The 13,261-nt window shown below is 46.0% G+C and overlaps 1 protein-coding gene across 6 annotated transcripts; it reads left to right on the top strand.

Moving 5' to 3' along the window:
* The first annotated feature begins 291 nt into the window (after positions 1-291).
* On the top strand, positions 292-13,261 carry Fetub (fetuin B). Of its 6 annotated transcripts, XM_087576975.1 has the most exons (9): positions 292-626; positions 802-1,118; positions 5,173-5,407; positions 5,739-5,849; positions 7,423-7,510; positions 9,393-9,556; positions 10,464-10,562; positions 11,403-11,504; positions 12,779-13,261. In XM_087576975.1, exons 2-9 carry the CDS (start codon positions 1,057-1,059, stop codon positions 13,115-13,117), a joined length of 1,200 nt encoding a protein of 399 aa, XP_087433101.1. In that variant the 5' UTR covers positions 292-626; positions 802-1,056; the 3' UTR covers positions 13,118-13,261.

Raw genomic sequence — 13,261 nt, 5'->3', positions numbered from 1 at the left:
ACAGACTCATTCTTTTTGGCTTCCATTTAATTTTGTTATCCCCCTCACACTCAACTTTAATTAATTTTACAGTTATGAACATGGCCAACAGTAGTGACGGTGTTCTAAAATTCAAAGCTATACAAAAAGGAATATTCAGAAAACGTCGATGATTTTGAGGAATTGACGTTCGTTTCTTAGTTGTGCTTTGAACGTTCTCTGAATCACTGCTAGGTGTACCTGCCCCGGGTATGATTTCCTGGGCCTTCCAGTCACACCTCCCCTAGGAACCACGTGACAGCAAACCTTACCATGTCCTTTCATTTCTGCCAGCAAACAAGCAAGCTGAGCTTCTGCCCCAAGTATGCCTGAGCTGGGGCCCTTCCGTGACAAGCCGGGCGGCCAGATTTGCTTCTGATGATTTCACAGCTATTATTACCCTATGGATTAGAAAAGACACCTGCTTTGTGGTAACACAACTATCCAACAGGATGACAAGACCTTTGATACAGCCGCACTCCTCGCCGTTGCACGCAAATGCCCTGGACTTACCCATGCCCGACCTGCTGCTGGCACCAGAGCCTTTCTGGGTCACTGTGTGTACAGTGCCGATTATTGTGAGATTCAGCAATAAAGCCACCTACTGAGTGAGAGCCATGGGACGCAGCAGCTCTGGGTGGAGAAGGCCCTGTGCAGGGAAGCCACACCCTATGGGTGGGACCCAAAGGGCGGGAGAAGCATTGGGAAAAGCCCAGGTGGAAACAAAATGCTGGGTGGTTCCTTGGAAAGATGCGGAACCTAATTAGAGCTTATTCTCTCTAGGACCTTGCCTCTAACTCATATTTAGGGTGTGTGCCAGCCCTGAAACGCAGCTAAGCAGCGTATTATTCTTGGAGTTCCTAAAGGATGGCGCACTCTGAGTTAGCAAGATATAAAAGGGCGATCAGAGCAAGAAGCTGCCACCGTTCTTGCAGCTCCACTGGGAACACCTGGAGAGGATCCCGCCAATTTGTTAATTAACAGACAAACTCCTTGTTTATACATAAGTTGCTCCTGTGAATTGGTCTCCTGGCCCAAATGACTCTGGGTCCTCTGAGCCCCACCTTCCGTGCTACTTCCTTTCTCAGATCATCCAGACCGTAAGTATGAGATCTTTCTTGCCCCCTCCTTACTATTTAGAATCTTTTAGGGGAAGTACAAAGGTCAAATCCATAGCCAAGCACAGTTCACTGATCCTCACTCCCAGTTCGTGTGTGTGTGTGTGTGTGTGTGTGTGTGTGTGTGTGTGTGTGTGTGTGTGGTGGAAAATGCTTCCTGTGTTCCCATTGGTGAGTACGGAACTGGAATTAAACCCACGCCTGCGTGAACCCAGCGTCTGTACGTACTATTGGCTTCTCCACATCAAGGGTTTTTACAGGAAATCCCACTTGTGACGTAGTAGGGTCGTGTTCCCCCAGGAACATGGTGGATATATCTATGTGCGTTAAACAGTCTAAACGTTTTCATCTGTTGATGAAATGTGGTTAAAGTTCGACAGAACCAGGTTCTAGGAGCATCAGCTGCTGGAGATGGAATGGTACCCCTACAGAGAGTGTCAGGGTGCCTTCCCATCAGAGCTAAAAGGGCCCTTAGCAATCGCATGGTTTGAAGCCCTACACGGATGAGGAAGCTGGACATACAAAGTGTTACACCACTAGCCTCACTCATGCAGACAAGGGCCGAAGCAGCGTCATGGTCAAAGTCCAGTTTACCACACGGTTTAGCATCCTTTTACCCCGTTTGCATCTGCCTCACATTAAAGTTGCACTAATGGCCTCTACCTAAGTGTACTGGGTACATTTCCTCAGGCATCAGACACTCCAATCGAGACCCCCACGAAGGTGTGTTCACTGCTGGCTGAAACCAAATCTCTGTTGAACCTCAGAGTTTGAATATCTGGTTATTTTTCAATTGATAATGGAAAACTTGAGCACATTTAAATTAAAAAAACTTTAAAGCATTCATCAGGTTATGAGTCCAAGATCGTGGGAGGGAGAACTTGTACAATGTAGCTACAGAGATAAGGGAAGCTAAATGAATTTTACTGGTTAGAGTACATCTCCTGTCTAGAGGTTATTTATTTATTTATTTATTTATTTATTTATTTATTTATTATTTTTTGGTAGAGATTTAAATTCCAGAGCCTCCCCAATCAAATGGTCTCTCAAACTGTGTTGCTTTTCTGGCTTCAATACCCATTTTCTCGCATTATTCCCATTTGAAAACACAACCGAGAGACCGAGAGCCCACGTCTGTAGAACTGTAATCTTCAATCAATCTTTACTAACGACTTGGTTTTTGTATTTTTTTTTTAAAAAGTGGGTGCAGCTTCTTATTAACATGGCCCATCCTGTGCTGCTGTCACAGAAATCCTCCTCACCTTTCCGGAGGCTGGGAGGTCCACTGGGGACAGCCTTCGTGCTGTGTCACAGGAGGCAGTAGGAGGAACTCTGCATAACAAATTTACTCACCCAACAGTCATGGCCAGGCTCCACTCCTGAGATCAGAGCCCTTGGGACTTAATCTCCTCTTTAAAGGAGCCACCTCTCCACCAGTTTCATAAGTGATTTGTTTTTTTTCCAACATCTGAGCTTTGGGAACATGTTCAAAGCACATCAGTCTTGCTAAGCTCTTGATTCTGGACAGCCTACCTCGATTCCTGGCATTGTGTGGTTGCTCAATAAGAACCTGTGAGTTACAGGGAACTGTATTACGCAACATCTAACCACGGCTAGCCTTCTGCACCAACCGTTTCTGGTGCAGAGTCATGATTAGCAGATTTCACAGATGTGGCAGTGTGACTTCCAGCGGGTAAGTGGTTTCTCCACCTCGGTTGGTTGGTAGCTGAAAGTGTAGTTCACACAGTGTTCTAATCATCTCTGTGATGACAGAGAATATTTGTATTTGTTATTTGTTTATTTTTGTGCAGAGATGGGGTGGGTGGGGGTGTGTGGGCCAGAGTGCAGATGGGGAGGTCAGAGGACAAGGTTGAGAAGTCAGTTCTTCCCTTTGACTAGGAGGTCTCAGGAGTTAAACTCAGGTCATCAGGCCAGGCATCGAGCCTTGATGAAACACTTCTAAAAAGGGAAGGCTCCTGTGCTGTTTCTTGTATTGATTCATTCAGGATTTTTACCCTTTCGGAACCCCAGTGCTCTCCTCTGGTTGGACTTGCTAAGCTTCCCTTATCGTTTTCATAAGCGTCTGTACCACCACTAAGTTAGTGAGCAAATGCCGCTGCCTAGCTGTCTATGAGTATCTATCAAGTGAGGGGGGGAGAAGGAATCTGCTCTGCTCAACTATGATACAGTCACATATTTAAGTTTAATATGTAGCCAATGTTTAATGTAAATTTAGGTCCCTTAGCAATGTTAACAGCCTTCTTTTGCTTGGTTCACTCACGCCAGCCATAGACTACTGCATGTTGGATTTTCATCTAGACCAGAGGGACATTTTTTTCCATGCAAAATATCTGGTCTTCCTCACCAGGTTCCCATGAAAAAGTCCCACAGACTGACATTCTTGTTTATGAACACAGACATTCCGAAAATATATTTGTGGATTAAAAATAAGCACCACTCAGAAAAACTCTTGTATTCTCTAGTAGGGAACTGTGTCTGAAATAGTATTGACTCCAGAGCTTTGGTGTCTTCAAGGTCCTCTTTGTTGATGGCCTACCAGATGGGTACCTGCAGATGCAGCAGAACTTCCATTTGGACACAGAGAGCCTGGGCAGGGGTGGGGGTGGAGGTGTTGCTTACCTTAGGGAACGCTTTCCAGGACAGCCTACTGTAGGCTCCCTTCCTGACTTGGACCTTTACTTTCATTGTTAATCTCTCTCTCTCTCTCTCTCTCTCTCTCTCTCTCTCTCTCTCTCTCGTGTGTGTGTGTGTGTGTGTGTGTGTGTGTGTGTGTGTGTTTGAAGTAGAAACTGGCTTGTAGATATAGCTCAGAAGTAGAAGTAGAATGTTTGTCTGATATAAGTGAGGGCCTGGGTGTGTATGTGTCTGTGTACGTGCTGTTTATGGTGGTGGGCACTCATAATTCCAGGAATTAGCGACTGAAGCAAGGTTGCAAGTTCCAAGCCAGATAGAAAACTTTTTTTTAAAAAATGTACTTATTTATTATATATAAGTACACTGTAGCTGTCTTCAGACACACCAGAAGAGGGCATCAGATCCAATTACAGATGGTTGTGAGCCACCATGTGGTTGCTGGGAATTGAACTCAGGACCTCTGGAAGAGCAGTCAGTGCTCTTAACAGCTGAGCCCTCTCTCCAGCCCCAGATTGGGAAACTTAATGAGGTCTTGTCTCAAAATAAAAATCACTGTGCTGTAGCCCTTGTAATCATCCCACTTGTCCCACACGTATGAAGCCCAGTTCTAGAGGAAAGGAGTTTTGGAAGATACTTGGTTTTGTAGCCAGAATATGGTGATATGTACCTGTAGTCCCAGTAGCTGCAAGAGGATTTCGCGTTCAAGGCCATATGCAGCTACTGAACAAATTCAGTCAAAACAAAAAATAAATTGCTTCTCCTATACTCCTAACAAGCAGAACCTCCCGCCTCCCTGGGCTCGAAATTGAAACTCAGAGAGGCAAGGACCACTGTGGGTCTCGATGGCCATCCTTATCTTTCTCCTGACAGTATCAGGTTTCTGTCTGTTGATGCATTTACTTTTAGATGCACAAAAGGAAGAATAGACTAGAGTGTATTGGGAGAAGTTTTGGGGTCTCATTAGCTTTCCCCGCCTTAAATACAATTTTGAGGTGAAGCACATTTTCCTGTCTGATACAGGAACTAGAAAGGGACATTTTTGAGTGGGGATTGGCTTTCCTCTGGACAGGACAGAAGCCAGGTTTCCCAAGTCTTGATCAAACATTTGCTATAATTCCTAGGAAGGAGTTAGGAAACTTCAATTTATTTACACGAATGGCATGCTCCGGGTCCAAGGTTAGAACACTGACAAATCCCATCTAAAATATTGACTCAGGAAAATGCTGTGTTTGGATAAAGGCGGCCTCAGGACCTGGTACTTCAAGTCGTATGCAGCTCTCTGATTGCAATTATAAAACGGCTCAAGCCAATCTTGAGGCCCCACAGTAGGGCCCGTCCTGTCAGCTCGACCCTGACACGTCCTGGATCTTGTTCTCCACAGAATGGGTGTGCTACGGCTTCTGGTGCTCTGCACCCTGGCTGCATGCTGTGTGGCCCGCTCTCCCCCAGCTCCACCCCTGCCAAACGCCCCCTTCGCACCTCTGCGTCCCCTGGGCTGTAACGACTCTGAAGTGCTGGCAGTTGCAGGTTTTGCCCTGCAGAACATCAACAGAGTCCAAAAGGATGGCTACATGTTGACCCTCAACAGAGTACACGATGCTCGGGTTCACCGTCAGGCAAGTGACAGACTTTGGGGCAGCATTTGGACAGGCTACAGGGACTAGCCTGGGGGTGGCAACTTAGGACTACTTGTCAACAGGTCAACAGGTACTTTCCGGTCTGGGAACACAATACTCTGCCATCAGCAGCAGGTGTGCTATGTCATTCTTGCTGTCCACAGGAGTGATGACAAGAGTGAGCCTACTCTGTCACCACGTCCAGGTTTCAGGAGTCTAGAAGAGCATGTAGCATACACATGAGCTTAGGCTCTCCCAGGACGATGCTATTGGTCTAGTTGTCCTGGAAGTGTTTCATGTGGGATGTGGTGTTTCTCCAACCCCATCATAGGAAGACATGGGCTCTCTGTTCTACCTCACGCTGGACGTCTTAGAGACTGGCTGCCACGTGCTCAGCAGGAAGGCACTGAAGGACTGCGGACCGAGGATTTTCTATGAGACTGTAAGTGCCTGTTCCCAGGGGCCTGCTCAGTGCCTGCCCACTCTTCAGGTTCCTCTTTATTGTCTCCAAGGCAACAGGCCAGCGTGCCAACTCTAACACTGGAGACAGAACCAAGTTTAGTCAGGGTAGGGAGGGTTCCTAGGATTGGGGTCTTGCTGACTAGACTTGAAAAGGTCCTCCCAAATTATTTTCTATCCTAAGGTTCTTTGGCAGCTAAGACAATGTTTACATTATCAGAGAGAGAGAGAGAGAGAGAGAGAGAGAGAGAGAGAGAGAGAGAGACAGAGACAGAGACAGAGACAGAGACAGAGACAGAGACAGAGACAGACAGAGAGATTCTGGTGTTTGAAGAAGGTTGGTGGACAGCAGCAATATTGGAGGATAGCTTGTGTTCTTTTGCTTAGCTTTATTTGAATGAATATCCACGTGAAGTTTTCAGCTAGGAAAGAGAATGGCTTCCAGTGTGGGTACTGTCAGGGGCTTCCTGGGAATAAAACTAAATGGCCTCAGAACTCATCCTTTCTCCTTTAAAAATATATTTTATTTTTCTTTATGTACGGATGCCTTGCTTCATGTATGTGTGTGCACCACAATCATGTAGCGCCCACAGAGACCAGAAGGTGTCTTAAGACCCACCCCACTCCCCACCCCCGCCCCCACCCCCAGTCTCCGACCCCCAGAACTGGAGATCCAGATGGTTATATGACACCTGATGGGGACACTGAGGGTGCTCTAGAAGAATAGCAAGGGTCTTAACCACTAAGCCATGTCTCCAGCCTTTGAGCTCAACCTTTCTAAACGGCCATTGGCAAGACTTGAAACCAGTACAGTGAGTTTCGACATGACTCTCAGTGATGCTGGGATCTCTCCCATTCATTCATGGATGCATGGAAGACGCATGGCATCATGGAAGACAGTGTGAGATCTTCAGTGGTGTGGAGTAAACTTTTTGATCAAGATCACCTTTTGTAATTATTTGGGCAAACATGCCATCCTGAACCTGTTTTGTTTTTTTGTTTTTAAAAAAATAGTCTCTGTGCCTTCTTGTTGCAGTTGGTTTAGTAATACAAGCTACTCACAGAGATGTGTGTGCTCGCTCAGGGGCACACAGGTTAGGAGTTTATTTCACATGTAATTTCAAACTTGAAGTTCCTAGCCAAGGGACTTTGTTCTGGGCATGATTTGGAGGCTCCACTTCTCCCTGTGCTGGTCTCTGTCCTTGCTGCCTCCTACCTGTGAGTCTCTGTGCCCGCGTTCACTGGCGTTGGGATGGAGCAAGGACACACCATGGTGATGTGGCCGTGGAGTGTGGCAATGGGACACTGCCTCTGGTCCATACTGCAGTTAGAACTTGGTTATCCACACATGAGTATGAGGAGGCCGAGATGGCAGCTATGTCTCAGGAAAACGTTAAAGAGTCTGGTGCTAACCGGGAGTTCTTCCCGCTCCAAACACAAAACTGGATTTTAAGTTTCTCATTATATTAAAATAAAATTCTACTTGGGGGAAGGGGTGATGTCTAACCTCATGGCTCTCTGCATCGTGTCATCCCATCATATATGTTTTTTCCTAGGTTCATGGACAGTGCAAAGCTATGTTTCACGTTAACAAGCCAAGAAGAGTTCTCTACTTACCTGCTTATAACTGTACACTTCGCCCAGGTAAATGTCAAGAGGGTTTTTTTTTTTTAACATCTTGACATCAAAAAAACAGAAAAGAAAATTGAACTAGGTAGGTCCTTTGTCCCATTGGCAAGCAGTTTCTCCTCTCTTCCTCTGTGTTCATCACAGCACTGCACAACATCCCAGCACTGCCTCCCAACTGACGCTCACTTCATACTCCTTCCAGGGAGATCCATCTTAAATCACTGTCAAGGGCTATGTCCTGCTCCAGATCCTAAGAGCTCATTCTTCTGTGAGTGGTACAACAGCAACAGCCGGTCCCAGATCCTTTCTGTCTGTCCCACTGTCCTGACATCCTTCCAGCTGGCTGCCATGTTGTCAGAACACACACTGCACTTTCCTGTCTCTGCACTTGCTTGAGCCTCTCCCTCTACCCTGATGGCCTCTGTCGCAGAACTCACACCCCCTTCTTAAGGAACATCCCCCATGATGTTTTCAAGAAGCTCTTTACTCAAGAAAGGAATGGGACTTTCCGGGTGTAAATTTTTTTTCACTTTGGCTAAAACACTCATAAAATGTAGAACAGAACATGTATGACCTTGACTTATGGTCTTAAATCTTCTGTCATATGAGATGCATGTCTCTCTCCCCCAGTTCAAGACTTCCTAGTGTAGACCAAGTTTCAGAGGCATTACCATTGTTGACTAGCAGGGAAGAATAAGGCTGGAATGAATGGACCATTGAAATTAGGGAGTGCACTCCTCCCTCTGAAGCCTGTTTTTTACAAGAGAGGGTCTTGGGAAAGCGGGAGCCCATTACATGGGAAAAAGGGAAATGACTAGCTAACAGCTTGTACTTCCTCATTGTGAAGACAGGGCTAGCCTGAAACCAATGTGGGGACTTCTGAAAATGGTGGCAGTGATTCCTCAGGTGTCAGGACTTGGTGATGAGGCACAAGTGGCAAGCTGTGGTCACAGCTCTCCTGCCACCTACCTCCACCCCCACACACTCATTAGGGAAAACACCCCAGGGCTTGACAATCACACATTTGCCCTCTCCAGCTCGTTCAGTCATGGTGTCATCCACTTGCTTCGCAGGCCTCTACTGAGTCCATATGTGCTAGCTTTATTCTCAGAGCTGAGGACCAAGGCAGAGAAGGAGCTCAGGGCGATAATGAAGTTCTAGCCTGTCAAAGCCTTGTCTACAGGAGCACTGATGAGAAAGGACCTGGAGCTAGGGAGGGCACTGATGTGTCCACTGTTTTGACACAAATACAACGCTGTCATTGATCAAGTTCACACTTGAGAATTGTGTAATCGTGTTGTAAAAACCAAATCTCATAATGTTTTAAGCGTCTTTACAGTCCCATGCTAGGCCACATGCTTTGTTGTTTTTGACACTGTGTTGTCCGTGGTTGGGCATGCCCCATGTGGCTCTGAACAAAATTCCTATAAGAATAAGTCCATGAGAGCACAAGACCATCTCGTTTTGATTTCTTTTTCATTACAAAAGGGTTCGTGCTTAGAGACTAGATGTTAGCTTGGGTGGTCGAGTGTCAAGCATGTGAGAGGGCCTGCTTGGATCCTAGCACCATAGAAGCCAAGCGTGATAGCACATGCCTGGAAGCCCAGTCCCTGGAGAGGAGATCGGGAGTTAAATGTCCTTTTGATTACATAGGCCAGCCTGGGATGTGTGAGACCTTGTCTCACAAAGGAAGGAAGGAAGGAAAGGAAGTAAAAATAAAGCACTACTTCTGTGATCACATTGCCAATGACTAAATGTTTTCTAAAAAATGTCTCTCTCACTGAATCCTTGCCAATATTGTTACTTTAGCCCAGTCTTTGCCTCTGGTATAGTTGTATGATTATGACTACTATTAGGATTAAAATTAATAATATTTATGAACTATTCTCATTAATAGTTTCTAAAAGGAAGATTCATTCTATGTGCCCTGACTGCCCGCATCCCGTTGACTTGTCAGCCCCCAGTGTTCTGGAAGCTGCCACAGAATCACTTGCGAAGTTTAACAGCGAGAACCCCTCAAAACAATATGCACTCGTCAAAGTCACCAAGGCTACGACCCAGGTAAAACTACAATGCCCATGTCAGTTATGGAGATGTAGCTGCAGGGTCTTAGGCTTGGGGGAGGCTGTCTAGGCATTCTGTCTGCCGAGGACCTGAGATCCTTTCCGTACATCCCCATTTCCAGGAGATCTGCTGTGCAGTCTGTCATGTTATAACTTTTGCTATTCCTTGAAATTCGTCTAAGTAGCAGGTGACTTGACTTTCTTAAAGCAAGAAGAAGACACTTAGTCTCGTGTGAGCATTGGGGGAAACAGGTGCGGTATTTTTCTGACTGATTATGGACCCTCTAGCAAGACAACTTTTGTTTCATTAAAGCCTGGGGTAGGTGTTGAGGTTTATGAGTTGTGGAATACGAGGTTCATTTCTATTGTGACTGTGTGGACAGCCCTTGTATATAAATAAAACTAAAACCAAATCTTTTAAGGAAAAATAAGCTACCCAAAAAAAATGCTTGGTGGGTCCTTCATGTCTCTAACAGGGAAAGGCACTGATCTGAAAGGGTTTTTCTTTTTTCTTTTAATTTTATTTCATGCACATTTTTGTTGTGTCTGTGTGAGGGTCTTAGATCCTCTTGCCCTGGAGTTATGCACTTTTATTTTGTGCGTTTGAGGGTGTTAGATCCCCTGGAACTGGAGTTAGAGACAGTTGTAGGTGCCAGGAATTGAGGAACTCAGGACCTCTGGAAGAGCAGCCAGTGCTCTTAACCACTGAGCCATCTCTCCAGCCCTGATTCATGTTTTCTAAATAGCAGAATTACTGACATGGCCTTGTGCCTGAGGGGACTCTAGGAACAGTGAGAACTTGGCTGTTGACAGGACCTCAGAAACATTTCTATATAAGGACTGTTGTCAATGCCAAGTTTTCTCTGAGGTAAGATTTTAATGTCTTGACTCTTACTTCATGACAGTGGGTGGTTGGTCCTTCTTACTTTGTGGAATATTTGATCAAAGAGTCACCATGTACCCAGTCTCAGGACAGCTGTTCACTCCAGGCCTCCGACTCTGAGGTGAGTGTTCCTGACCCACTGCACTATCTATAGGCATCCACAGATCATCAATAGTTGTTGAGCACAAATTACACTGGAGATGTCACAAATCACGTGACACTGTTCCTTCCCTCGGGAAGTTAGAAACTGAGCAGGTCTTGGTAGGATTTATTTGATTTCATCATCAGTGCAATAGAATTGCAAAAATATATTATATTGCAAAAAAATCGTGAGAGGGCTTGGAATACAGCCTGGTACCCCCTTCTTTGGACCACTCTTTACAACGGAAAGGCTACGCAAGATAAAGGATGATCACCTCAAAACTATCAGAAATATACTAAGAATGTGTGTCAGCATGGTGTGTTGGAGCACAACTGGGCAAAGGTACTTTTTCATATTTATTTATAGTAAGTGTTTTATTGAGATACAGTTCATGTACAATAAGATTTATCCTTTTAAAGTAAATAATTCCACTTTTGTTATATATTCACAGACCTGAGCCACCACAACTACCTCATTTTTTAAAAATATTTTTATTAGCTCTCAAAAGAAACCCCATCTCCATTAAGTCTTTCAGAACACATTGAGTGAGGGCTGCTGCAGAGAAGAAAACACCAAGCTTCTAATTGGCCAGGCAACAGACAGTGTGTAGACAGACACAGTGGGACCTTCCCACAAACCACTGTTCCCATTGTGAGGCTGGACTCTGTTGTTTTTAGATAATTCATGGGGTCCTGACTGGGATACCACCCTTGCCCAAGGCAGGAGCAGAGGAGCATGGCACAGCTGTGTGTCTACAAGAGGGAAAGGAGGGGCTCACATTTCTGCTCACTAGATACTCACATGATGCCTTTCTTTCAGCCCGTTGGTCTTTGCCAAGGTTCACTGATTAAAAGTCCCGGGGTCCCTCCTCAACGCTTTAAAAAGACTGTCACTGTGTCGTGCGAGTTTTTCGAATCTCAGGTATTTATCTTTTGAAAATAAAAATATTATCATTGCATGTTTGTACACTATAAGCATATTGATCCCATGTGCCGTGGCACACACATGGGGTCAGGGGAGGACGTGGTGCAGTTTGCTCTTCTTTCCGTCTTCATATGGGGAGTTGAACTCGGGCCCCTGGGCTTGCAGGATGTTCCCCGTTGAGCCCAACCACTCTGAACCCCACCCCCAACCCCGTGTTCTTCACGGAATGGAATCAGGTGATATATGTCTAGGTGCCTGTTTCCCAGCCTCTTGGTTTTCCGCAAGATCCAGAATCACTTTACTTAGGCTAAATAAACCCACACCTATAGGAGAGAAGCTTATCCTACTGTTTCAGTTCCAGTGCAGCCCCGCAGAATAAGGGAGGACACTCAGGAACAACACAGTGAACTGCACACGTGCATAGCTTAAGTCTCCAAGAAACCTCTCTCACCTCAGGGAGAATCACTTCAATCTCTCTCCATAAACACTAAGTACTTACTGTGGGGTAGGTAGCCTGATCCGATCAGAAAGGCTACCTGGGCTTCTTCCTTGTTCTGTCCTGATGAACTCTGTTGCTACCCCTTACCTGTCTGGGTCTTGCTACCCTCATCACCTACCTGTTCTGATCTCTAAGACAGACCAGAGAAACGACTTGGATGGAGGGCACTATACTGGGTGTGGCATGAAATAAACAGTAAATGAGGTTATGCAGCCACTCCTGGGGGGCAAAGGCAACTCCCTGGGGTCCCTGAGTACGTCCTTCATCCCCTCTGAACCACTGCCCTGAAATGAAAGACCCAATGTCCAGCTTCTGCAGGTCTTAGTTCCTGTTGGCCCTCACCTGTTTCCTTGTTGGTCTTTTATCAGGAGACCCATTCCTATAGCTCAGTGGTTTTCAGACTGTAGGTGGCAACACAGGGGTCTCCTAAGACCATTGGAAAGCACATATATTTACATTGTGATTTATAAGAATAGGGAGACTATGAAAATAATTTCATGGTTGAGAACATGAACTGTTTTAAAGGGTTGCAGCATGAGGAAGGTGGAGAGCCACTAGTGTAGCTGGTTTCTCTACACATTCAGAGGAATGTGAGTAAAGATAGGTGGGGTAGCCCATACCTGTAATCCGAGCACTAAGACGACTTGTGGTTGGAGATGGGCTATCTAAAGACCATGTTATAAATATGCAGTCACAAAACATTGTTGCCTGGTGAGGGTTATGACAGAGCATTCCCTGTAGGATTCTGCATTTAAAAACGTTGTTATTTCAGGACCAGGTCCCTGGAGGTGAGAACCCTGCTGATACCCAAGATGCTAAGAAACTCCCTCAGAAAAACACAGCCCCTACCAGCTCACCCTCCATAACTGCACCAAGAGGATCTATCCAACACCTCCCTGAGCAGGAGGAGCCTGAAGACTCCAAGGGAAAGAGTCCTGAGGAACCCTTTCCTGTGCAGCTGGATCTAACCACAAACCCACAGGGTGACACACTGGATGTCTCCTTCCTCTACCTGGAGCCTGAGGAAAAGAAACTGGTGGTCCTGCCTTTCCCTGGGAAGGAACAGCGCTCCCCTGAGTGCCCGGGGCCCGAAAAGCAAAGAACCCCCTGATGCTCCCCGCTGAGACTCACTAGCAGGGTTCCACGGGGTACGGTCCCCTGCAGTAGATGGGAGGTGGTGGGCATTGGGAAGGCACAGACAATCAAATGTAGACCGGCTAATAAAGTGTGTCCTTTGGATGCTTCTTGATCTCAA

The sequence above is a fragment of the Rattus norvegicus genome, chromosome 11 (genome assembly GCF_021556685.1).
Source record: "Rattus norvegicus strain SHRSP/BbbUtx chromosome 11, alternate assembly SHRSP_T2T, whole genome shotgun sequence".
In the NCBI taxonomy this organism is placed as follows: Eukaryota; Metazoa; Chordata; class Mammalia; order Rodentia; family Muridae; genus Rattus; species Rattus norvegicus.
Note: the sequence above shows the minus strand (reverse complement) of the source record. Positions and strands in the feature narration are given on the sequence as shown.

What these genes read in the sequence shown, in the direction of transcription:
- Fetub (XM_087576975.1), top strand. Translation starts at nt 1,057, where the DNA reads ATGACTCTGGGTCCTCTGAGCCCCACCTTCCGTGCTACTTCCTTTCTC. An exon ending in TTTCTCAGATCATCCAGACC is followed by an intron (nt 1,119 to 5,172) that starts GTAAGTATGAGA and finishes TGTTCTCCACAG; the next exon opens with AATGGGTGTGCTACGGCTTC. An exon ending in GCGAGTTTTTCGAATCTCAG is followed by an intron (nt 11,505 to 12,778) that starts GTATTTATCTTT and finishes TTGTTATTTCAG; the next exon opens with GACCAGGTCCCTGGAGGTGA.